At 58.1% G+C, this 25068-nt stretch overlaps 1 protein-coding gene across 13 annotated transcripts in view; it reads right to left on the minus strand.

Annotated features, from left to right (window-relative positions):
- PTPRF (protein tyrosine phosphatase receptor type F) overlaps window positions 1–25068 on the minus strand; it is an 86708-nt gene that overhangs the window by 20785 nt on the left and 40855 nt on the right. For 6 of the 13 annotated variants that reach the window (XM_060623812.3, XM_060623814.3, XM_060623811.3 and 3 more), the window contains 8 exons: window positions 22781–22798; window positions 19792–19902; window positions 10180–10449; window positions 8080–8661; window positions 7732–7868; window positions 7094–7238; window positions 3334–3639; window positions 2486–2679 (listed from right to left, as the gene is read on the minus strand). In XM_060623812.3, coding sequence (XP_060479795.2) covers window positions 2486–2679; window positions 3334–3639; window positions 7094–7238; window positions 7732–7868; window positions 8080–8661; window positions 10180–10449; window positions 19792–19902; window positions 22781–22798 — 1763 coding nt within the window. The remainder of the gene's footprint in view (window positions 1–2485; window positions 2680–3333; window positions 3640–7093; window positions 7239–7731; window positions 7869–8079; window positions 8662–10179; window positions 10450–19791; window positions 19903–22780; window positions 22799–25068) is intronic. The other 7 variants (XM_060623813.3, XM_060623818.3, XM_060623816.3 and 4 more) reach the window with 3 other exon arrangements.

Below are 25068 nucleotides of genomic sequence, written 5' to 3' on the forward strand. Positions count from 1 at the left end.
CCATAGGCACAGGGGGAACAGTCAGACCCCTATTCCTTCCTGAGGGTGCCTGAGATCTTATTATGGTAGCAAGGCATGGTTCAGGGCTGGCAATGTCGCTGTTTCTTGGTACGTTCTTTAGGCCGTGATGCATGTAGGTGGAGGGACTGAGATGTCTGCTCTGTGGTCTGGGGACACTGGAGGACTGAGGCTGGCTGGTGTCCAGCACAGCAAAGGGAGATGGCCCATGACATCTTCAGGCTAGAGCAACCAGAGGGTCCTCTGGCCCAACCACCCTTAAAGTGCTGGTCCAACCTCTGTCCACTGACTGCGGTCCCTCTTGTTCTGAGAAAATCTGTTGGAAAGGCCTTGCAAGGAGCATGGGACAGAATATGGCAGGAGGCCATCAACAGGTCCCTACTGGCCACGGACACTTTCAAAGGTATGGCTGGGCCCACCTCTGCTCTAGGTTCCTTGTCTCGGAGCGGGGGTGGGGGGTGGGGGGGGTGGGGGGGGAGACTCTCGCTGTCCAAGCCAGGTCTGGGCAGGAAGGTCTTCACAACGCACCTCTCCCACGTTGGAGGCAGAGTGAGGGCAAAGAAGGAGAGACAAAGCAGATGAAGCACAACGGAGGGAGAGAAGACAGAAGGGAGCAGTGGGAAGGAGAGAGGAGAAGAGGGCGAGGCAGGCACAGGCAGTGAGAGGAGACACAGAGAGGGAGGAAAAACATCGAGTGAGAAACAGACAAACCCGACATGGAGACACACATAAAAGGAGACAGGTCTGGCTACACACTCGAGGGGGGCAGGACCCTCATGGTTTTTCCAGAACTGATGGGGACCCTGGGCTAAGCAGATGGTGATGTTGGGTGAAGACGGACAGGCTGTGGTGTCCCTGACAGGGTGGTCGGAGGACAGCTGGGCCCTGTGGCTGGGCTGGGGACCAGGCCCCTCCATCTTCAGTTGGCTTTCCTGGAGCTCGGGTTTACCCCCGTCATGATATGTTTGAAACCAGATGGACAGTGTCCCTCCTCCTGTAGCCCAGCTCCCTTCAAACCACTTGGAACCAGAAGGGGGCACCTGAAAGGGTGGCTCCAGAACCCCACTGGCTGCAGCTGTGCCGCTGGCCCTCTAGGATGGGAGGGGCTGGAGGGAGCCCATTCCGGGGATGTTTCTGGGTGGGTGTGTCTGTGGAGGCTCCAGGAGGAGTCCTCAACCTGCCCCAGGAATGCAGGCGGGTGCACATGTCCGCCTCCTCCACCCCCGTTCTCTCTCAGCACTGGGCAGGATGAGAGGAGGAAGAGGGCACCCTCTGGCCAGAGAAGAATTTGGCTTCAGAGTGCTAAGCTCAGCCGGAGGCAAGAAGGCCCCATCTGTCTGTGTGGGTGAGCCCACCCTGAGTACAGTAGGCAGAACATGGGGTCTGCACCTGCACTTCTGGGCCCAGCCCAGGTAGGGGTGAAAAGCTGGATGGGGAGGGCATGTGGGCTCTGAAGGGAATCTGGGCTCCTTCCCCCAGGGCTGCCTCAGTGCTGCCCACTGTAAACCCCCTCCCCAAGACCCTGATTCTGGATGGGGAGACCTTGAAAGCAGACCACACCACATGTTACGACTCTTCAGCAGAATCTTTTGGGAGGAAACTCGCCATAACAATTACAGCCCTTTCTAGGAGTTCAGAGTCCAGAGACTGGGTTTCTTACCCGAGCTCAGCCACCTATTTCCTGGGAAACTCTGGGCCATTCACATAACCTCCCAGTATCCCAGGCTCTTTACCTGAACAGCAAACCAGTGCTCAGAATACCCCAGGGACCTCACCCTAAGCTCACTGGTGAAACTGTTATCCCCTGGAGGACATTAGTGCACAGAGGAAGACAGGAGGCTGGCTGGCGGGCCCAGACCTTGAGCGTAAACACCAGGGGCCAAGCCATCCTCCTGAGGGCCAGGTGTAGAGCCACACCCAGCTGGACCATTCACAGAACTCTGCCATGGCCAAAGGCTGAGTTGGGGGAGATGACAGGAGGAGGGCTCTCCCTGCCCTGGCTGTGGGAGGAATGGCTGCCCAGCCCAGCACTGTTGAGGGGGGGAAGGCAAATCTCAAATCCCAGCCTAACTGACAGTGAATGTGCTTTCTGCAAAACACAAAGGAGGGCTTAGGGGGCTGAACCCCGGACAGGGGGTGACAATGGAAGCCGAGCTCTGTGCAGAGAGGGCTCCTCACTGCTAGTGCTGGTATCTGAGCCACAGAGGTGGCTGCCAGGCTGGGATAGTCACCGGGGCAGATGGGGCCGGCAGGGCCTGGGCTGGCGTAGGCAAGACGGAAGAGAGTGTTTCCTGGAACCCAGCCCTAACCTTCTGGTCTGAGCACCTCCCAAGCCTAATGCGGCAGGACACCTTGGTGTCTTAGTCCCGAGGGCAGGCAGGGGATGGGTCAAACCTGGGCTCCAAAGAGGTAGCAGAGCATGCTGGCCTCGTCCACCTTTCCACCCCACCGCCTCCCAGTGACACACCTGAGCCTCAGCCAGCATGACATCCTGGATGATGGGTGGGCCACGGGGCTCGCCATTCTCCAGCCGCACGTAGGTGACCTGGTAGCCGCGGATCTGGCCATGCTGCTTGCTGGGGACGGGCAGCTTCCAAGAGACACGCACAGCAGTGGAGTTCAACGGTTCCACCTCCACCTTTCGCGGTGGCCCACTGGGCACTGGGGACCGGGAAGAGAAGAAAGTCAGGCCTGGTGGTACGGACCTTGGCTCGGGGGGGGGGGGGGGGGGGCACAGCACATTCCAGGGCCTTGCCTTTGCACCCCACTGCTCCAGTAAAGGCCCTCACAGAGTTTTTGTAGACTGTCTGTCCCTGCTGAGGACACAGGAGGGGTCCCTTCACCTAGCACAAGGAAGCCCTGCCGACCCCCTGGGCCCAGAGCTATCTCACTTGGTGGGGAGGGCAGTGGTGAGGCACCAGGCCTTTGGTCATCCTAAGGTGGGCACAACCTGTCCCATCTCCTCCTGGCACCCACATCATGCCAACATCTGGCCAAGAGTGAGTCTTGCTGGTTCTACTCTGAGCGTCTCTTGGACCAGTCTTCCCAGTCTCCACCTCCCAGATCTTAGGTGGGACTGCTTCTTTCATCTTAGCCTTTTAAGGCTCCAGCTGCCTTGGAGACCGCTGCAAAGGCTGGGATTTGGTCATGGGCTATCCCACAAGCTCTGTTTCCCCACTCTGGGCTATTAAGCCCCCACCAGGAAGAGGAGTCCTTCCCGGCTTGTGTGAGGCAGAGGCCCTGGGGTGCGCGGTGGGTGGTGTCTGGGAGGGGTGCCTCCCCTCCCCCGCCCCTCCCCTCGGTGCCAGCGCCTACCGTCCTCGTCCGTGCGCACTAGCACCGGGCTGCTCTCCGGGCCGGGGCCCACGTCCGTGTGTGCCCGCACCCACACCCGGTACTCCGTCCACTTCTCCAGGCCCACCAGGTCCCAGCTGGAGTGCTCGCGACTGATGCTCTCCACCACATGCCGCCCTCGGTCCTCGCCGTCCACTGCCTCGTAGGCCACCGAGTACTGGGTGATAACGCCGTTGCGGCTGTCGGCTGGCGGCGGGACCCAACTTACCCGGACCGTGGTGGAGCCCGTGCTCACACAGGTCACCTTCTGGGGAGGGGCGGAGGGGGCTGGGGAAGACAAATGGGGGGAAGCAGGCAGATGGAGGGTGGGGGTCACGGACACAGTGACGAGTCACAGAGGATGGGAAACTCACCCAGGCCGGCTAGTCCCTGAGTACAGAATGGCTAACCCAGGGCCCCTCCTAGGCAGGCTGCCACCGCTGTTGCCAGACAGCCTGGCTCCCTCTGGACCACAGGCTCTGCCTGTGTACACACACACACACACACACACACACACACACCGTGTGTCCCACATACACATATGGTGTCTTTCGCACATATGGGGCTTTAACAGCACCTCACACACACACAAGGTCTCTCCCACACATATGCTTTCTCTCACAAAACACACACAACTGCCAGATACACATGAGCGTGGGCCGGGACTCCCTGACCCCTTGCCCCCATCACACACACAACCACATATGGAGAACTCTAGCTGCTGTGCCCACAGCTCTTGTCAGGACCAGCAGCCCCAGTGGCTCTTCTGGCACAAGGTAGCTGTGGCCTGTGCCTTCTTGGACAGGGTGCCGGAGCCACAAGCAACCACAGAGACTGGAGGCCAGATGGGAAAGAGGCCAACGGCCTTGACTGATTTGGAGAAAGTGTGCCCTATGGAGGTGCTCGCACTCAACCAGTTCCTTGGAGTTAGGACACAGGGCTGTGCCTCCCTTATTCCCAGTGACGTTTCTAGACCTTGTTCCCACTGAGGAACCTAGTGCCACAGCATGGTTTCCTCACCGTCCAGAGTTCTGCTCCCACCCCTTGCCTGGGTGACTTCGGGAGTCCCCCTCCCGAGCCCCCAAGCCCCTCATCTCCAGGGCTTTCTCCTCCCCGGCACGGCTGTGGCCGTGCCCTTGATACTGCCAAGGCTCAGAATGGCCCTATCCCCCAAACCGTGGCCTCCGACATCCCCTTGCAGACCTTCCCCCTCCCCCAGCTCAGCTGCTCAAGGTCCCCAGCACTGTACTGGCTCTTCAGCGCCCCCAGGGACCTCCGCCCATTGACCTACCATTCTTTACCGCCCTCAATACTGAGCTTAGACCCGGAGGTCCCACACCTCACCGCTCTTACATTCCCCTTCAACTCTCTCACCTACTTCTCTTCCCATGCTCTTGCCCGGCCTGTGCCAAGCCCTGGATGGATCCAACCCCTCTGCCCTCTTCCAGGCAGCCCTGGGACAGGTAGGTCACCTGCCCTGGAAGGCCGGCATCCTATGAGCACGTCCCCAGTGGCCTCACCCGGGCCTGCATGCTGCCTGTGGCCTCTGTCCTCTGCCCGGCTTGATTCACCGCTGTACACAGCATACTTTCAACCTCCTCCACGCTCTAACCTTCAGCTCTCAGCACACAACTGTCTCCCACCTTGCAGAGAAGACCGAAGCCTCCCACCAGCAGCTCCCTCCATCTCTTGCTACCAAACCCACCCAACAATTGTAATCTCACTGAGCCGCCCTTGCTTCCCACACGGAGAGAGGTACGCCCTCCTGTCCAAGGCAGATCTCTCCCATCCATGCTCTGCCCCCTTCCCCAACCTCCTGAGCTTCCAAAATCCTTCTCTTTCCCAAATTTTTGACTTTTCTGAACAGACTCATTCCTAGTAATGCTTAAATATGCTCAAAATCCTATCTTAAAAGACAAAACCCACACCGAGGACCACAACCCTCCTCTCCAGCTGCAGTGGTCCCTCCCTCCAGCTAAAGTCCTCACAGTCCTCAACCCAGTGGACACTCCAGTGTTCCTCTGGCTCTGGTCAAGCATCTGGTCTGCTTCTTCCAACCTCTAAGATGCTCCCCTCTCCTTAATTTCCTGCCACCTCTGGTCATCCTCCTCAGGGTCCCCCACCTCTAGCCCAACATCACCACTGACACGGCATAAGGCATCTCGGGCTGTGGTGCCTGCTTAGGTCCCACTTCCTACACTCTTCCCAGGTCCATACCTCAGAAGCAAGGAATCTGCCTGACACTTCCCTTTCCCTCAGCACCCCAAACCCAATCCATCACCAAGTCCCAGCCAGCTGGCATCCCAGGCAGCTCTCCAATCCACCACCACCTTATCTGAGCTGCCACCTTTTGCACAGACTACCACACAGCCCCCTACCTGGCCTTAGGCATCCTGCCGGGCTGTCCTGTGCACTCTTGCACAGTGGCCAGTCAGCCCTCCCACCCGTCCTCTGAACCTGAAGCCAGCTGCCATGGTCTGGTGGCTGCTCCAGCCACACTGGCCCCCTGCTCACCACTCACCACTTTAGGGCCTTTGCACCTGCTGACCCTCTGCCTAAGGCCTGTGTCACCCAAGGAAGCCCCTTTGGCCCTTCAGACCAGATGAAGCTCCCATCCCATCATCTGTCTCTTCCACAGCACTTAACACAAACATAATTAAGAGCTCATTTGGGTAACTGCAGGTTTAACATCTATCTGCCCCACTAGACCAGGATCCCCCCAGGTGGAGGCCACGTCAGGGTCACTGCCAGCCCCGCACCGTGCACGGGCGCAGCAGGAGCACAGCAGGTGCTCGCAGGATGGATCCATGAACACCAGGTCCCACATAGCTGCCCGACATCACTGGCACATTCACACACAGCCCCGTGTCACATGGACCGCCTCACAGACGCTGCCGTGTCTAGGGTGAGCACCTGTGCTGCCTCAATGCCATGATCCTCTCCAGCCATACATCTGTGGCCCCCATTATCACACAGACCCTCATGGCCACTCCATCACAGGGCACGCCAGACACTCGTTGGACACACATGCAGGTGCTGTACAGTCAGGCGGTCAGACGGAGTCACACGCAGGCAGGAACACGGTAACACACAAAGCCACAAAGTGTAGTACAAATGGCCTCACAGACAGACCCACACGTGGAAGGTCACGTGGTCTTAAGGCAGGCACGTGGACACTCTCAGTCACAAAGTCTCATGCTCACAGATGTGTCCCTACATGCGGTTGGCCCGGTGTGATGACACAGCTCACACATCTTTCTCATGGTGGGGGGCACGGGGCAGGGAATGTAGGTGATGGGGGAGATGAGATGTGGGGACATGGAAAGGGAGGACAGCTGCCAAAGCGGGGGCGTGTCTGAGACTGGGCAAGCGTGGCCGTCCCACCAGTGGGAATGGCCTAGTCAGCCAGTGTGGCCAGCGCAGACAGGCCGGGGGTAGGGGGGGTGGGGGGGAAGAGGATGAGTCACAGACACAGAACTTACCTGGGTGGTCGTGGGGGGGGTGGCCTGGGAGAGGGAGGGGCGGGAGCGGGTGGGGTGTGGGGAGCAGCGCGGGCAGCAACCGCCCGGACGCAGACCAGTGGGAACTTACCTGTCCCTCTCTCGGGGTCCAGACCTGGAGCCCAGACAAGGGTCCAGTCCAGGGCCTGGCAGACCTGACCACCCCCCTGGTCAAGGGAGAAGGGTGTGTATGTCTGTGTCCCTCCCAGCTACAGCAGGCAGTAGCCTCAGAAGACACTTACTGGACTGCGCTGTGCGGGCCTCAATGGTGGGGGTGAAGACGCCCACCCCCATCTCGGAACGGGCGGCCAGCTGGAAGTGGTACAGTGTGTCAGGCTTCAGGTCCTCTAGAGTGTAGGAGGAGGTGGGGTCGAAGGTCACCTTGTGCTGGAAGAGCAGGGAGCACTCACTGACCGCTCTGACCTCAAAGGTCACTCAGAGGCTGTTCCCCAACACGGGCTGCAGCTGACCCCTGCGGACCCACCGTGGCTCCAGGGCTGGCTCCACGTCACATGGCCACCTGGACCATATAAGGGACTCGGCCCAGCCCATGCCACGGACACCGCACAGACTACATGGCCACGAACACCTGGGACACGTGGCTCCAGTGGGGAACTTTAGGGCTCCGCCAGTGCCGTGTAAGCCACAGAACCCAAGAAACCCACGGACAGACCCAAGGACAGACTCTGCCCCCAGCAAAGGGGCAACAAAGACTATGGAACCTTATCAGCCATGTGAGCCCCAGAGCCCCAAGGAGAACCCTGGGGGCTGCGTCCGTACAACCACAAAATCCAGAAAGCCTGCCTGGGTGAGCCCACCACAGACTCTAAGGGATCAGGAGGAGCCCCCCTCCTTTCTCCTGTCCCCGCTGGGCACTCACCTGCTGGCCTTCATCCTCCACGGCCCAGTACACCAGCTCATACTTGATGATCCGTTCCTGCGGGGGCAGCAGCCACGAGAGCTGGATCCTGGTGTCCGACTCTGCCTCCGCCTGGAAGTCCGCCGGCTGGGCAGGCACTGCAACGCCCCATGCCAGGCGCCGTGAACCTCACCGATCCCCTCGAGGGCGGGGGAAGACACCCTCGCACCCGTGTCCTGCATCCCAAGTGACCACGCGTGTGTGGAATATAGGCCCCCAAGCCCACGGCCTGACGGAAGAGGCCTCGCCACAGCCTTGCCCACCCCAGCTCTGCTGTGGCCACCCAGCCAGCACGCTGCCCGCACTTACCTCCCTGCTGCGTCTTGACCTGGATGGTGGGGCTGGGTGGGCCGTCACCCACGGCAGTGAAGGCCAGCACGCGCAGGCTGTAGGTGATGCCAGGCAGCAGGCTGCCCACGGTGGTGAGGAGCCCGGCGTCTGTGTTGTGCTTGTGCCAGGCGCTCAGGGGGCGGCGGGAATCGGGAGTGTAGTAGACGCGGTACCCTCGCACCAGGCCATTGGGCTCCTCAGGCGGCTCCCACTGCACCAGCATGGTGCTGGCGCTCAGCATGCGTGCCTGCACACGGCGCGGGGGGCTGGAGGGCGCCTGCTCCCCTGTGCGTGCCCGCACTGCCTCGCTGGGTGGTCCTCGTCCGATGCTGTTCACCGCCAGCACGCGGAAGGCATATTCTGAGAAAGGGCTGAGGCCACCAATGCTGTAGCGGGTGGTGGCCACGCCATCCACCTCCTGGAAGGGGCCCTCCGCACCTGCTGCACGGTACTGGATGCCGTAGTAGGACACGGGCTCTGAGTTCCCAGAGTCCCAGGTGAGGGTGACACTGGTGGCAGTTGTCTCTGTCACCACAAGGTCAATTGGAGGCTTCGGCAGAGCTGGGAAGAAAGTGAGAGGCTCAGGATGGCCTGAGGTCATGACTCCAGGAGCCAAGCCTGCCTTTGATGTTATCCAACCAGAATGTGGTTGACCCCCAGAACCCACCTTGAAGAACAGCTTGAAAAGTTCAAGGTGACCTCTAAGGGCACCTAGCAGGGGATGGTGACCACACCTGTCAGGGCCTCCAGGGGCCTTTGGTCATCTAGTGTCTTCGAGACACTACTTCGTTACTTCGAGACTGTTCTCGTTACTTCAAGAACTCACTGGATCCTCACCTAACAACCTAAGACACAGAGGTGGCATGGCCTGACCAGGTCCCATGCACACAGGCTGGGACGCTGAGGTCTGCCTCTGGGGCTTGCCTGCGCTCCCTGTGGGCACCTACGCGTGACTGGGGCTGGTGTTGGGGAGAGACACGCCTAAGGGAAAGGTCTGGATTTTAGAAAGTGTTGGGGCTTTGGGCCCCACACACCTGTGGCTTGGCTCAAACTGAAGGTAGAAAAGCCCCAGATCCACAGCCGACCATTTAACAAATAATTATCAAAAGCCTACTAATTGCTGGGCACTGCGCTGGGGCTGAGGACACAGGTCACACGGCCGCACCCCTGCCCTTGCGGAGTTTACACTCTAGGGTGAGTGGGAAGCACTGCGTCCATACTCATGATTCCGGTGCACACAAGGACAGCAGACAGCAGGGTGCTGAGCTGGGGACATCCATGAGGGCCTCACAGGGCTGAGACCTGGACTGGGGGAGAACCAGCATAGTGAGGGCTGGGTGAGCGCCCGGCAGAACTGAGTAGTGCCAGCAGAGCTGGGTGAGGGGAGTGAGGATCCCGGTGTTTACCCTAAAAGCAACGGGAAGCCACTGGAAGGCTGTTTTCTTAAAAGAGAGTGGTGAGAACCTGCTTCACATCTTCAAAAGATCACTTCAGTTGCCGAATGGAGGACAGCTCTGAGGGAGGAACGGAGGCAGGGAGCCTGGAGGAGTGTGCATATGCATGCCTATCCCAGGGAGCTGGTGGAGAGCCCATGTCCCCTTGGCCACTATTTCACCATATCCTTCCTGCCAGGGGGTTGGTAAACCTGAGGGTCTGGTGCCATGTAGTGGCTAGGGGGTCATACTGTAGCATCAGACTATAGCATCAGACCCCCAAGGGTTCAAGTCTCTGCTCTGTCATTTCCTCCCATGTGACCCTGCATCTCTGTTCCCTCACTTGTAAAACAGGAAGAGGGCCTACCTCCCAGCATAATACAAATGAAACAAAGTACTCTGTGCTTACCAGTGCGGTATCTGCCCACGGGAACTCAGTATCTGTTTGCTATTACTAACACTATGAATGACAGAAACTCCTCTCTCCACCAGTGAGGGCCAGGAGACCCCAGGAGAGGGCGATGACCCCTAGACCTCATCCATCCCCACAACAGCCATCCTCACCAGCTATGGGTGCTGGGACCTCCTGTCACCCTGTGCGACAGGGCGGGCCGCAGGCCACGGCAGGCATGCATGTGGCACTCACCTTTCACTGTGACCTGGGCTGTGGCTTCGATCATGCCCAGGGAGGAGATGGCCACGCAGGTGTAGTTGGCAGAGCGCACGACATTGCTGAGCTCCAGCACGTTGCGGCCAACAGGCATCTCATCCTCCTTGGTGAGCTCCTCAGCCCCCATCATCCACTTCACGTACGGCATAGGTGCGCCCACCGCAACGCAAGTCAGGTTCACGCTGCCACCTGGCATCACCTCTTGGCTGCTGGGAGGGATGGAGAAACGAGGAGCCACACGGCGCACTGTGGGAGGAGGGAGAGAGGTACTCACGGGCCGGGCAGGACACTCTGGAGGATGGAAGGGCAGGGGCCCCTCATCCAGGAAGCCCCGCTTGCCAGAGTCAAACCCACCTCAGAGACAGGTGGGGTAGAGTCCCTGGGCCCCAACTTACCACCTCCCACCACCCCACTTTTGGGCTAGAAGTAACCCCCACACTCAGACCGGAACATAAGAGATTCCGCAACCAAGCTCCCACTTTACAGCCTAGGAGACTGAGGCCCAGAAAAGTCCTTTCTGCCCAGGGTCACACAGGGACTCAGTGCAAGGTTCGGGCCTCAGGTCTACACTGAGGGCCTAGTCAGGGCCACATCCCAGGTTGCCTTCCAGTGCCTGCCCCCACCTGCTCTTGACCCTCTCCAGAGGGGCTAAATGGGGCACCAGTGAGAGAAGTCCAGGCACCTGAGGGTGGAGGACCTCAGAGCATGGCTGGGGCAGGGGAGAGGGTCTGCCCAGGAGTGACACGGCCACCTTCTCTGGAGTCACTGCCTCCACCTCCAGGCTGTGACCCGAGGTGAGAGATGAGGGCAAGGGGCATGACCACTTGCCAGGACCTCAACCAGGCTCAAGACACAGCCTGGGAACCCAAGGGGAAGAGCTGCCCCTCAGAAGGGGCTGGGCAAGGGGTCAGGGCAGGCCAGGGACGTGGTCCGCGGGCAGGATGGGCATGACGATGGCAGTAACACGATGAGGGCGCCGAACAGATGGCTTTCTGCGCCAATGAACAAGGGTCTCAAGAGGGAGGGTAGCTGTGCCTGGCCACGACCTCTGGTCTTGGGCTTTCCAGGCCAGAAGCTGTTCTGAGCTTCTCAGGCCAAGTTGTAGCCTGGAACCCCCCCCTGAAAGTTGGAAGCTGGGCACAGACATTTGGAACATGCAGAAGGGGGGAAGGCAGGCAAGACCTAGCCATGGGCAGGCATGCGTGGCATGCTGACGGGTCATGCAGCTGGTGGGCAGGGGCACCCCTACAGACAGTGCTGGAGAAGGCAGGCAGCGAGGCTAAGGAACCAAAAGGCGGCACCGAGAGTGCGTGCGGGTCTCCGAGGACCCTTGCTGGGGAGCCAGGGCATGCAAAGGACCCATGCTGTCACATCAGGAGCACCTCCACCATAGGTTCCAGACTCTGCTGCTCAGACAGCCTAAACCACAGAATCAGAGCTGGAAGGGACCGCAGAAACCACCTGGTCCCATCTCTGACCTCACTGCACAGGGGTCAAGCTGCAGCCCAGAGACTAGACACCCAACAAATCACCAGGTCCTGTTGGCGCGTGGCTAAAGTATCTTTCAAACCCACTAAATTTCTTTCCAGACCCAGAGGCCACTGCCCCCACCAAAGTCTCGGCCACGGCGGCTTCCTCCAGGCCCCTCCACAAACAGCACAGTTCTGCTCACATTACTTCTCTGTTAAAACACCTGCATGGTTCCTCAGGCCACATGACCAGACCCCACCTCACTCAGCTCCTGCCCCAACTCTGTCCACACCACCTCACTCCGAGACCTCTAGGCAGAACCCCCAAGAAAGCCACGTGTGACTGGCATCACGGGCTGAGTCTACTTCCCTCTGTGTCCCCAGGCTCACTTGGGATCTCAATGTGTCTCATGGACATCTAGTGTTCTGCCTTCTAGAATTGGCCTCCTCATCTTCTTTAGGGGAACTGCCTCTCCTCCCATTCTTGCTACATGGGGCATGTGACCCAGATCGGGTTAGCGAGATATATAGCCTTTGGACTTCTGCAAAAACTATTAGAACAGCTTTCTTTCTGTACTGCCGTGGCTATTCTTAGAGGGACTGGGGACCACCTTTTGTAACACTTGGAAGAACACACTTGAGAACAAAGAAGTCAATTGAGGAGAACAGAGCTAAGAGACACACCAGAGCCTGACCAAACTGTTTAAATATCTGGATCCAGCCCTGCCTGACACCAAATTTCTACCTCTACATATTTGAGTTTGGTTAAGACAAGAATCTCCTTGTTTTGCTTAAGCCAATTAAGTAGGTTTCTGTCACTTGTCCCAAAGCTGGGAGTCCACATGGAACAATGACAACATGTCACAGGTAGAGAGTTCTGCATGGCAGAGAATAGTTGGATCCTGGGCACAGCTGGCAGGAGGGACCCACAAGAGCGCCCTTTGGGCACTCACTCCCTCGAATGATACCAGAGTGAGACTGGGATGCACAGAGAGAAGCACTGCCCAGCCTGGTGCTGTGGGCCCTCCCTGAGCTCCAGGGTTGGGCCTGGGGGGCTGGCAGTGGGAGGAGAGGTACGGGCAGGCAGGTCTATTTGCAGACCAGGCCCAGGCTTGCCGACGAAGGAAGGGGTCCAGCACAGTCCTGGCTTGGGCGGACAGGCACAGGGGAACAGTCTTAACTGATCAGGTCTTTATTCTCAGCCCATGTCCTCCTCATTCATGGGCACCGAAAGAAGCTCGGGGAAGGGAAACCACTCTTGAATATCTATTACGTGCTGAAGGCTTCCTTGCTAGAGATGCTATCACCTCCCAATTACAGACAAGAGAACCGACTTAAGACTGATCCTTCTAAGTGCCATGCCCGAATTTACGTATTACCAGGAGATCGTCTGTGTGATGAAAAGCTCACACCCTTTTGAGCCCTGGCTGATAAGTCTTAAAAAAGACAACTGGGAGGCTCTAGGGAGAAGCTTCTGGACAGCCAGGGCTGGCAGAAGATATTCTCCAGTTGGCAGAAGGATGGGATTTGGATGGGGCACCTGGGTGGCTCAGTCGTTTGGGTGTCCGACTTCAGCTCAGGTCATGATCTCACGGCTTGTGAATTTGAGCCCCGTGTCAGGCTCTGTGCTGACAGCTCAGAGCCTGGAGCCTGCTTTGGATTCCATGTCTCTCTCTCTCTCTCTCTGCCCCGTTCCCCCTCACACTCTGTCTCTCTCAAGAATAAACAAACAAACATACAAAAGAAGGATGGGACTTGGAAAGCCTGTGCCAGGGGACACCATGGCTGCAAGCTTGACCCTGGTCAGTGGTGGAATCTTGGGGCCTGATTAGTGCCGGGACATAAAAACAAAGAGCCCCAGGGAAAGGACATAAATAGTCCTGGGAGGACAAGGTCTTCTGTTCCACTGTCAGGAAGTGGAGGCCCTTCAGAATAAACGTTGAGAATAGTTTTGTTTTCCCTTGTATTTTTCCCCTCCTACCTGCAGGTGGAAGACAGAACATTGCGGGGACTAAGGATGAGGTCAGATGTGACCCTTAGGATCATCCCTAGCACCTGGGCAAGTGTCTCAAGCCCAGAGGCTGCTAGGGATGCACCCTTGACTTTGCCGGAGCACCGGGCTTCGGGCACACACAAGGAGCTCTGGAGCGAGACTTCCCAAAGCTCAGGCTCATCTTCACTGCAGTGTGAGGGAGGTTAGGGTATGTCTGCAGAGGGAGGGTGGGGGCAAGAGAGGTAAGAAGTGGCCTCCTGGGATCCCGAGTGCCAGTGGGGCCCTGCACCCTGGACCTGCCTGGACAGCCACCCCCGCCCTAACAGCCAGGAGTGGCCGGCGCCTCCCTGCAGCAGCCCCATGGTCACTCCTCCCACCGTCCCAGACACAAGGCCTCCAAAAGGGGCAGAACTTGCCCTGGACTCAGTCTATTGACAGAGCAACAGCAGGGAAGAAAAAAGCCAGAGCCAGGAAAAATGCACTTAGGTCTAATCTTGGGCTCCAACAATGCCGGTCTATTACTGTTCCCCGTGCATCTTTACTGCTGACATTTTATAGACAATTTCCAAAACAGGGCTCTGCCATGTCTGGATTATATTTCAGCTGTAACTTTTAAGTCTAATTATTTGCGCTGACAACCCCCTATAATAGGGCGGTGTGGCGCCCGGAGGCATCAGCATTCAGTGGAGTGACAGCCTAATCGCAGGGGGAGGCAGCCCCGCAATCTGCATTCACTCACAGAAATTTCTCTGATGAAAATAACACAACATTAAGGAGGGGATGAGGGGCAGGATCCACTGTATCAAGATAAAATAACTCTTTAATAAATAACCTTGTGGCTGCCGCAGAGCAGTAATTAAATGCCGGCGCACTCGGCACACAGTTTTAAGTAAAGCTGGAAAAATGTAAGATGTAATTATCAGCGCCAAACAAATTACCAGCCCGGCAAATCCCCCTGGAATATTTAGAAACTCATTTCTGCTTTCCCGTTAAATATTTGTATACGTGCTTATTTTTGGTGGGACCACAGAGGGGGAGACAGAAAAGGGATGTGGGACCAGGATGGTGGGGGAATGGGTGTAGGGGGAGGCGGCTGCAGGCAGGCTGGGCTGTCTGCTGATGACTGCTTTCTGGACGCCCCGGCAGATCCGCCTGGTCAGCGAAATGGTGTAACCGAAATGCCCCAGAGCTCAGGAGCGCATATGGACGGATGCTCAGGGCTGATATCTGAGCTGGGGCCTCAGCCCTCCTCCCGCCTGACTCTCTTCTCCCTCACGGAGGAAAGGGGACCAGGTGGCCTGAGTCTGCTCCCTGGGGCTCAGCCTAAAGCCCAGTGGACAGGTGAGTCTCCTCTGACCACTGAGATCATGTGACACAGGAAGGAGTGCCAGCCTCTGCTGCTGGCCCCAAGGCTAGCAGTAGAGGTCTGGCCCTGAGGGTGGGGCTGAAAACAGAGCCCCATGTGAGAATGTTCTGGAATGGGCTGGAGCAGGGTCTCTGCGGAGCCCTTCCCAACCTGTGGCTGGGCCGGGGCCTCTTCTGGCTCCCATGTGGGCCTTACCAAGTTGCAGTCAACTGTTCGGTCAGGTGTGAGCTCCCTGAATCTGAATGCTCAGCGCCCAGCACAGGCCTGAGGAAACACCAGAGGGCTGGGAGGGCCTTGGCAAAGGGGCTGGGGCAGGTGGGAAGATCTTCATTCAGCTCTGGTTGGAAAGGGGGAAAAGACAAGAGTGTAGATTTCCTTCGGCCCAAGATGATGCCACCCACCTGTGCCATGGACACCAAACTTCACGAGGCCCATCGGGGCTTGGTGGGAACCTCAAGGTCAGGGCAGACCCGCAGGACTTTGTGGGGTGAGCTCATTCTACATTAGCCTTTTCCCTTCGTCTTTCCAGTGGCTGCAGCTGAGCTCGGGCAAAGGTGGAGTTTAGGTGATACGGTTGGGGAGAAAGGCCCCACAGGCACACTTAAGGCTCTACTGCTCTCAGCTCCCCCAACCACTCCTGAGCCCCACCTGGAACAGAGAGCTGGCCTGGCCCAGGCACAAAGGGGGGCACAGTTTCGTGTCATGCACCATGCCTGCCTGACCGCCCCAGCAGGGGAGCCCAGCTAAGGGGACATGCAGCACGTGGCACATCAGGGACCCAAGCGGCACAAACATGCAGGGCAGGGGGCCAGCCCGCCCACCCCTGGTCCTGCCGGCCTGCCGGCCCAAACAGCAGAGAGCGGAGCCCGACTGGCGGGCAGGCCTGGCTGGAGCGAGCCTGAGGGAGCTGACCGAGCCCTCTGGGCCGTACTGACGGGAGCATCCCATCGACGGGCGAACTGCAGATGGATAAGAAGTGAAAAGGACCAACCTTCTCGCTGATCTGAGAGATGAGAGTTTGGGTTGATGGCAGAGTGCGATGAGGATGAGGAGGGAATAAAAAAAAGACAAGGAGAAACACAGAGAGAGTAAAAACAGGCCAACCTTCAACTGCCCACACAGCACGGAAACAAGACAAGACTCTTGTGCCCCACGCACACGCACGTGCACGCAGGTGCACGCGGACCACGCCGCTCACGAAAGACTCAGGACTCATGGAGGACATGGTGGACAGGGCTGGGTCCCACTGGCAGGCGCTGGGGCGCCAAGGGTGGAACAGGGCGGGGTGAAAGGGGAGCACAGGCGGGTCCCCATGCCTCACACACACCCCACGGCTCGACAGACCCAGTGAGCTGGGCTCTGGGGTCGGGACCCACCCAGCCCACAAACGCACCAAGGCACACGGGCTGCTAGATTCCCACCACCTTCAGGAAGCCCCACACTGCACAGCACCAGCTTGAGGAGCTGGTATGGACACCTATGGGGAGAAAGGCTGTAGAGACACTGCCCCGTTGAGACTCAGCTGTGGCCAGCGGCCAGCTCCCTGAAGAGAAGGGGGAAGGTTGGGCGTGGCCACACCCTGGCCCCTGGCAGCTCTGTGTCCTGAGAGCTGGAGGAGAGAAACGCTGTGGATGGAAGGAGAGTGTGAGTCACTCGGAGACAAAGACGTATGGTGACACAGAAAGGCTGGTCCACCCAGCCTGCCTGGGCCCGCTGGACTGTGGGTGGAGCTGTGGGCAACCGTGAGCAAAGGCACGTGTAACTGGATGACACATCCCCAACAGCTATCTCGACAGCAGCAGGGGTCACTGGCCACCAAGCACTTCCCATGTGCCTGCCACTGTGCCGGGAGCTTCACACATGCTGTCCCATTAAATGCAGCGGCTGCAGGGGCTCAGACAGAGAGCAGAGCCCTGAGAGTTTAGAGGACAGAGGAGATGCGAGGCACCGAAAACAAATCCAAGGAGGAGATGTGGCCTCGAGCCCAGTGGACACAGCGGGAGAAGAGAGATGGAGGGAGGTGAATGCTGGCAGGGAGGCCATCTATCTACTGTAGTGGTTCCCAGCAGGTAGGGTCCCCCCAGGCGACACTGGGCAAGGTCTGGAGAAGTTGTGGATTGTCATGGCTAGGGGGTACTGCTGGCATCTAGGGGGCCAGAGGTGCTGCTAGACATCATACAATGTCCAGGATAGCCCCACATAACTGAGTCACGCAGCTGCAAGTATCGACTATGCTGAGGTTGAGAAACCTGGGCTAGAGTCCACACCAACCCGGATGCCGAGGCTCCCGACAGCTGGAGCCCACTGGCCTGGAGGGGCCCCAGGTGCCTGCGCTGGAAGACCTCACAGCCGCTCTGCTGGCAGCAGGCAGGCATTGGGGGATTTCTCCATGGGCGGCGCACTCGCAAGCAGGGTTCAGGATAGAGCTGGTGGCCAGCACAGGAGAGGCAGTCTCAGAGGAGCTGGGGCTGATGGGCCCTCTGCACTGCTGGGGGTGGAAAGCAGGGGCTTTGCCAGGACAGAGATGAGGAGCAGTGGGGACATGGGAAGCAAAAGTCCTAGGAGCAGGTTTTCCAGGTCTCATTACAAGTCCTGGGGCTACAGGGCAAATTGCTGTTGACCAAACAGGGCAGGTACAGGTTCAGGTGGGGCCTGGGTATAAGTCAGGTCTTGGGGACAGAAACTTAGGGCTGAACCTTACATATCAGGGGCCACAGGAACATGTGTGTGAGGGAGGAAAAGACAGAGCCAGGCTGGACGGCCTGCGTTAGGGTCCCTGGCAAGTGGGGCTGAACTAAAGAAACTCCCACACTCCCTGCCCCAAAGACTTTGTGGGTATTGGTCAGAAAGGTGATTTAGGAAGACTTGGTGGGAAGGGGGGATGGACCATGGCAGGGTCCTGCCTGAGGACCTTGTGTGGCTGGAGGTAAGAGTTCCCTGGTTAGTGCCCGGCTGGCAGCTACAGTGGCTGAGCTCTCCTCATCTCCAAAGAGACCCACCGCCTCGCCTCAGGGATGAGGCCAGTGTGACGGTGACTTCAGGGACTACCACCCAGTCAAGATAACAATGCAGGGCCCATCACCTATGTCTGGGCCTTTTCCTGCTTCAGTAGGACCTCCTGCAGATCTGCTCCAGGAAATGTGCCCATAGGACCAGCCCATACCCAGGCAGCAAGGGTTTCTCAGTGGCTCTGCCGGGCCTCTCCTCTCCCTGATGCAGCCACTCTGGACCCGATGATCTTTTGGAAGAAGTGTTCAGTCAGGACCGCAGAGCACTTGGAATGGACAGTCCAGGTGGGAGGAGGCACCTAGGGCTGTTCCAGCTGCTCCTCTCTAGGAGGGGACTTGTCAGACCCCTTGTGTGCCAGTCAGAAGCTCTGGCTGCAGCCGTGTGGGGAAGGGCTGTGCACCTCACAACTCCACTCTCTTGGCCTTGTGGGTGGCTCTCAGGCGCCTGGCCTCTCTGTTCTGATGATGTTCTTTAAGATAGGTCCTGGGTCCACTTAGGCGTGCCTTGATGAGGACACCTGACAAGGGGGCTGAGTGGGAACCTCCCACCCCACACCCCCAACTCTGATGAAGATAGTTCCATAGTCTCTGAAGCACAATTTGCCTGTCACCCAGTGGGCTGGCAGGCTGGGCCTCTTGGGAACCTGTGCCCTAACACAGAGCAGCTCCTCCATAACTATATGGTTGACAGCCTGATTTTCCCTGCCCTGTCTATGTGGCCCCAAAGAGTGGGACAGGCCATTGACAGGGCCTGGGCAGACAGGCAGATGACCCCCTCAAGAAGCGGCCCTAAGCACTTAGCATGATGAAGTCATCGCTGCAAGGAAGCCGTGTCCACTTTCCTTTTCAAATCCCCTGAGTAGAGACAGTTTCACTTGTAATGATGTCCATCTGTGCGGGAGGGCTAAGCGAGGGGATGTGGGAGGAGAAGCAGGGTCCCTGCTGGGCACTGTGCACACCAGACCCTGGGTGTCCTCAAGGAGGAGCAGGTGGCCGGCTTTGGTCACCCTTGGGCTGTGAGCAGAGCAGACACTGGACACTCCAAAACAGTCCCCAAGCTCTCTCTGCTGGGTATCTGGACTTGTGAAAATGCACGATCCATTAAGTCCCAGCAAGGAACACCTGAAATACAGTAGGTGCTCACCTACAGGGGCTCACAACTACCTCAGACTGACACTCTCTACAAGAGTCCTGGCTGGTGACAGAGCACAGCCGGCTCTTCCTCCAGGAAGGCCCTGGGCAGACCTGGCCTCCAGAGGGGCAGGTTCACCTGGCCTGGAGGTCCCCCCGCCCCCCCTCGCCTCCCGCCGGCTGGGGTAGGCAGGACAGACTCGAGGAATACTGGGCCGGTATGCCCATGTTTACACACAATCATGTATGCTCGCCTGTGCACACACACACACACACACACACACACACACACACTGACAGTGAGAAGTCTGCTTGGAAGGCTCGAGACTCCCGTGGGGCTCTGGGCCCACGTGGCAGGACCTACAAGAGATACAAATGCTCCCAAGAGCGGCTGCCTCCCAGAGGGCCTGCAGAGAAGGAAGGAAAAGTAGCAGTAGACATGGGGAGTCTGCCCAGTGGGAGCACTGTGACGGCTGTTCTTGCTGCGGCAGAAAGAGGTAGGAAAGGAGAGACTGGGCCCACGGCAGCCCCCACCGTCCACACCAAGGGCTCCGGACAACGTGCCCAGCAGGGCCAGTTCAGCTCCGCAGAGACAGGGCTGGGCTCTGCCTGCATCCTTACCTCGCACATACAGGTTGGCGGGGGCCGAGTAGCGTGTGCCTTTAGAGTTGGTCGCCACACACTCGTACTTGCCTTGGTCCGACTCCTCACTGCTCTCAATCTGCAAGGCACCTGTGGGGACACAGCGACAGAGGTCAGGCCTGGAACACGGGGAGGGGGCTTGTGTTGATGAGATGTTGCAAAAATCGGGGCCACGCCTGGGCACCAGTGTTGCTTCCAGGAAGCTCTGCCTGATGAGCCCACTGGCCTCCCGGCTGGAAGCAAGGGTCACACTCTGGAACACAATCCTGCTTGTCCTGCCCTGCAGTCTAGTAGGGCCTGTGGGCTGGGCCAGGGGCTCCATCACACCCCCTACCGCCCTGGAGTGTCCAGCACTACAGCCCGTTTGCCAGGGAGCATCCCCATTAGTGCTCCCAGACCTACCGGGCCTGCCAGGCAACGCGGAGCCAGGCATAGGTGGGAGCAGCCTGTATACCTGGGGGCCTGGGAGCTGCAAGCATGCAACGGCTCTCACTGGGCAAGAGCCTGAGAATCTGCCGCCCGCCAGAAGTCCGCGGGAAGGAAGGGGCTTGCTCTGGGGGCCTGGTGCCCTGCTCGCAGCACCCATCCTCTCCTCCCACCCCATCCCCACCCCACTGGCCCCACCCATTCCGGCTCCTCTCCTCAGCCTGGTCCTGCTAAAGTGCTTCGACCCACCACGGCTGCTGCATAATTCAGGAGGCTAATGGAGGCTGTAGCTCCCACTCGGGCCAGTGCTCTGAGGGGCTGCTCCGGCCGCAGACGGACAGACAGGAGCCAGGATTCGGGGGGGAGGGGGGGAGAGGCGGGCAGCTGAAAAGGACCCTCACAGAGGTCCAGTTGTGGCAGGTACAGGTAGGGGAGCCCAAGGCAGGGGGCAGGTGGCAGGTGTAACCACTTGACTTGGCCACCCCCCAGCTCTGGCAGTAAACACTGGAAAAACACCGTTCATGAGCGCACACCAGAAAGCTGTCTGTGACAGTAACACCCCGAGGCACAGGCAACACCCCCTCCCTGGAACAAACCGACAGACAATCAAACCCACACAGGACAGCCCAATGGACACTTAACCCCATAGCACACAGCCTGACAGAAAACCGCCGCCTGCATGGAACAGCCAGGGTGACCCTGACAGTCCCACCCTTCCCAGGGGAGGCTGGTTGATGGTCACCACACCCACACAGGACACAGACAGAACCTGTGGGACCCCACCTGACTGGACTGGTCAGGGGCCACAGGAAGAGTTCCACATCACACTCTAGTGGCCCAGCCCCCAGGGGAGGACCCCCACGGGTCCTGGCTGCAGCCTCTTCACTGCCTGACACCCCTCTCCCACCACCCAGGCCCAGGGCAGCAGGAGGGGCCCTGAATATGCAGGGGGCTGGGCGCTGGAGGTGGGGGAAGAGCCTGCGAAGGCTCAACCCCGATGCAGGACAAAGGGCTGGCCTGCTCCCTGGTCCTAGCCTCAGCCCTCCCCACTGGGCGTCAGGCAGCACGAGCATGAGGGCCCAGCGCACGTGCCAAATACCCATCTCCTCCAAGAACAGCCCTGTCGGGCACTCAACAGGTCATGTGTATGGGATGGATGGACGTTGTTACAGAAAATGTTCATTTGAGCAGGTGGGGTCAGCCCCTGGCTAGTGGTGGGGTAGGGGTGGGGGTGCTGCACTGGGTCGGCTCAGCTGGGGAGGGAGGGGAGACACAGTGGCTGGTGCCACAGGCAGGGACAAGAAGTAGTGCCTGGGTGGGACCCCTGCTGGGGGAGGAGGCTCCCCTCCCCCCCCTCCCCCCCCATGCCGTGCTGAGAAGTAGGACTGGTCAGGGGACCCAGTTCAGACCCTGAGCCTATATGCACACAGAAACTCCCAAACCTGGAGTCAACACCAAGCCCCAGCGGCAGGGACATGAAGAACTGGTACAGGCTGACAGGACGGGTGGGGGGTCTGCAGGGTCAGTCCCATCCTTGGAGGGTGATGGACAAGATGCCCCACAGGGAGGCAGCTGTTCCTCAGCCCAGCTTCCGTCCTGAGACCACCCTGGCCCTGGACTGAGGGGTCTAGAGGTACCCGAGGACGCTGAGAGACGTGTGAAGAGATGAAGTGAATAAAATCAGTGCAGAAGCAACCATTTTACAGCGTGGCTGCTCCAAGCCAGACACCGCCCAGACCCCTGTCTCCTCCTCTAAATCTCATGAGCCCTGAAGTGGGCCCTGGCCCCGATTTAAAGATGAGGAAGCAGACTTCTGAGAGATGGATTGATTTTCTGAAGGTCACACAGGTGAGTCAAACTCGCACCCAGATCTCTGAGTCCAGAGTCTGATTTCTGAAGCCCCAGGCTGCGGGGCTCTGGAAGCAGCCGGGGCTGGCAGGTCATTTGATCTGGTCACAGGAGACCCTGGTTATTCTGTGTTACTGCAGCACCTACACTAAAGTCTTCACTGCATGTTCCTCCTAGCGTGTGCTGAGCTAACGGGATTTACAGGATGGTCCTCACCCTGTCCTAGGGCCAGGAGGTTAAAAGGAAGTCAAGCAGTCATTGAGGGCCCCAAGAAAAAGGAGCTTCTTGGGAGGCAAGGCAAGGCAAGGCCTGGTCACGCTGCCCCACTTCCTGGGAAGACTCTCCATCTGTGACCGGGCTTGGGGATCAGCACTTGGCTTCGCTGTGGGAGCTGACAGGGTCCCTTCTGTGGGGTTGGCCTGGAAGGCCCAGGAAGCAGGGCTTGCCATCCCCGAGGCAGGGCTCAGTGGAGTTATTTCTACAGTCCAGACTTGCAATGGATGAGTCCACAGGAGGGAATGACCAAGAGTGGAGGTGTGTGGTGGCCGGTGGTGCTGAGGGGACCGGAGCTGGAGATGAGGAGGCTGGAGAGGTCGGGATGGGCATGGGGGAGGTGACGGACTGGACGGGATGGAGTGGTGGTGACAGCAGTGGCGTGGCGTGGCGTGGCGAGATGCACGGACAGCATTCTTACCTCTGATTGGTGAACCACCTGGCGAGGTAATTTGAATGCAAATAAGATCAGAGAGAAGCATTAGTACAAAAGGAAGGAAAGCCACAAAAAGCCAAACCAGATAAAATAAAACATGAGAAAGGGCCTTAAATACACGGAGAAATCGAGGCCCGAGTTAGGCCGACGCAGGTGACAAGTGCGCAGGCACCAGGCTGAGCCAGGCTGAATGCAGGTGAAGCTGTGTCCCCCGGGTCACTGGCACTGCTCTGAGGAGGTGAGGGAGGGTGGGGCCGGGGATATCGGGGCTGGAGGTGATGGGACTCAGGAAGGTGGAATCAGGGCTCCTGCAGACCCAGCTGGCTGAAGCCAACGAGGGGAAAAGTGAATAAAAGTAGTAGCAACCCCACTCCTTAAGGGCACCTAAATTTCATAGGTGGGTAAGATTTCAAAACAAAGCACTTACCAAAAGCAACCAAGGAGGTTAAGCACACAGAAAGGGCTAAAGGGAGGGCCTGCCACAGGCCACCACCACCAGGCCAGGTTTCCCTCAAGCAAAGCAGACATACCAGCCAAGCCCCACCATGGCACTCGGGGTGAACTTACACCCCAGTAGCAAACACCTTCTACAGCCCACTCGACCCTGCTCAAAAGCAAGTAACTACTGAGTTTACCCCCAACCTGACTGGTGAGAGCCAGAGGCCGGTGTCCCCTCCCTGCCTGTTCAGTGCTTCAAGCCCAGAGGGCCAGACGCACACCTCCAAATGCCTGTTGCAGGGTGGTTACGAGGTCTGAACAGCTGCCTTCCCAGCAGGTGCCTCCTCTGAGGCTGTGTTCGGGCCCCATCTTCTACCTCCGCCTCATCCAGAGGAGTGAGGAGCCTCCGGGCGAGCCTGGGCCCAGGGCTGTCCACCCTGACCCTCTCTGCCCATTGCTACGGGAGGGAAATATGCCAAAAGACAAATCAAACACTGATTACTCTCTCATTAAACTCGATGACAACTGCCTAGGAGGATTTATCCATGTTCACACGGGAAAGATGAAACAAGCTGAGGAACAGTAAGTGACTTGCCCAAACCCCAAGGTCACATGGCCTGTAAGTGAGGTCGCAGGAACTAATCACGTCTGGTGCACAGCCTCCCCACTGCAGATACAGAGGCTGGAGGGGAGGTAAAGGCAGCTGCTGGGACCTGGGCTGGGGGTGTGAGGGGCTGCAGAGAGACTGGGAAGAACCATCATCACAGTGATCCTCCAGGCATGGTCCAGGGGACCTTTAGTGGCCCTGAGACCCTTTCAGAGGGTCCACAAGGTCAAAACTATTTTCATGATACTAAGAAGTTATTTGCATTTTTCACTTTTGTTGTCTTGTGAATATAGAGTGGAGTTTTCCAGAAGCTCCGTGAAGTGTGATACTGCAACAGAGCAAATGTGGAAGCAGATGTGAGAATCTAGTGACCATCTTCGATCAAGCCCCAAATTAAAGAGATTTGTTAAAGTGTAAAACAATGCCACTGTCCTCGTGAAATGTTTGCTTGAGGAAACATAATTATTTTTCACGAAAACATATTATTTAACATATAATGGTTTTTTTAAAAATCTTTTTAAAGTTTAAATATTTAAAACTTTTTCAGTCTTAATATGTAATATGGTAAATGCTGACAGGAAAAACCTCCAGAAACGAAAGCTCCTTGAGATTCTCTAATATTTACAATCGGAGGTGCTAAGACGAAAAAGTCAACAGCCACTGATCTACTTCTACAGTGCTTGCTGGACATGGCAGAGGGTGGCTGTGTAAATGGCCCAGGACTCGGATCCCTAGCTTCTGGCCTCTGCTCTCCCCAAACCTAACCTGCTGTGTGACGAGTCTCTGGACCTCTCGGAAGAGTCATTTCTCTACCAAACTGAAAGAAGAATTTGCCTTACCATTTCACAAGGTGGGTGTGGGAGACTGGCAGGGACCCAGGAGTCTGCATGGTTCCCGAGAGGTGCCAGTGTGCTGAGGCCAAAGGGAAATCATGACCATGCACCGCCAGTGTGCCCGCCTGACAGACCCAGACCCTGATGGGTGAAGAGGGTTGGGGGCAGGCTCTTCTGGTCAGAGCTGGGCCAGCCAGCAGAGTAGGGGACTGCAGGCGTCAGGCCCACCCTGAAGCCTGCTCCGCCCTTGGCTCTGGGTCCTATCTGCCAGAGCCGGTGGGCCTCCGCCTGCAGCCAGATGCTGGCATCTCTGCTCAGGCCCTGTAGTCTCAGCTCAGGTTTCAGAGGGTGTGGAAGGAGGCTGTGCTCTGGGTGAGAACGTAGCTGTGTGGATC

This window comes from Panthera onca, chromosome C1 (assembly GCF_046562875.1).
Source record: "Panthera onca isolate mPanOnc1 chromosome C1, mPanOnc1 haplotype 2, whole genome shotgun sequence".
NCBI classification, from domain to species: domain Eukaryota; kingdom Metazoa; phylum Chordata; class Mammalia; order Carnivora; family Felidae; genus Panthera; species Panthera onca.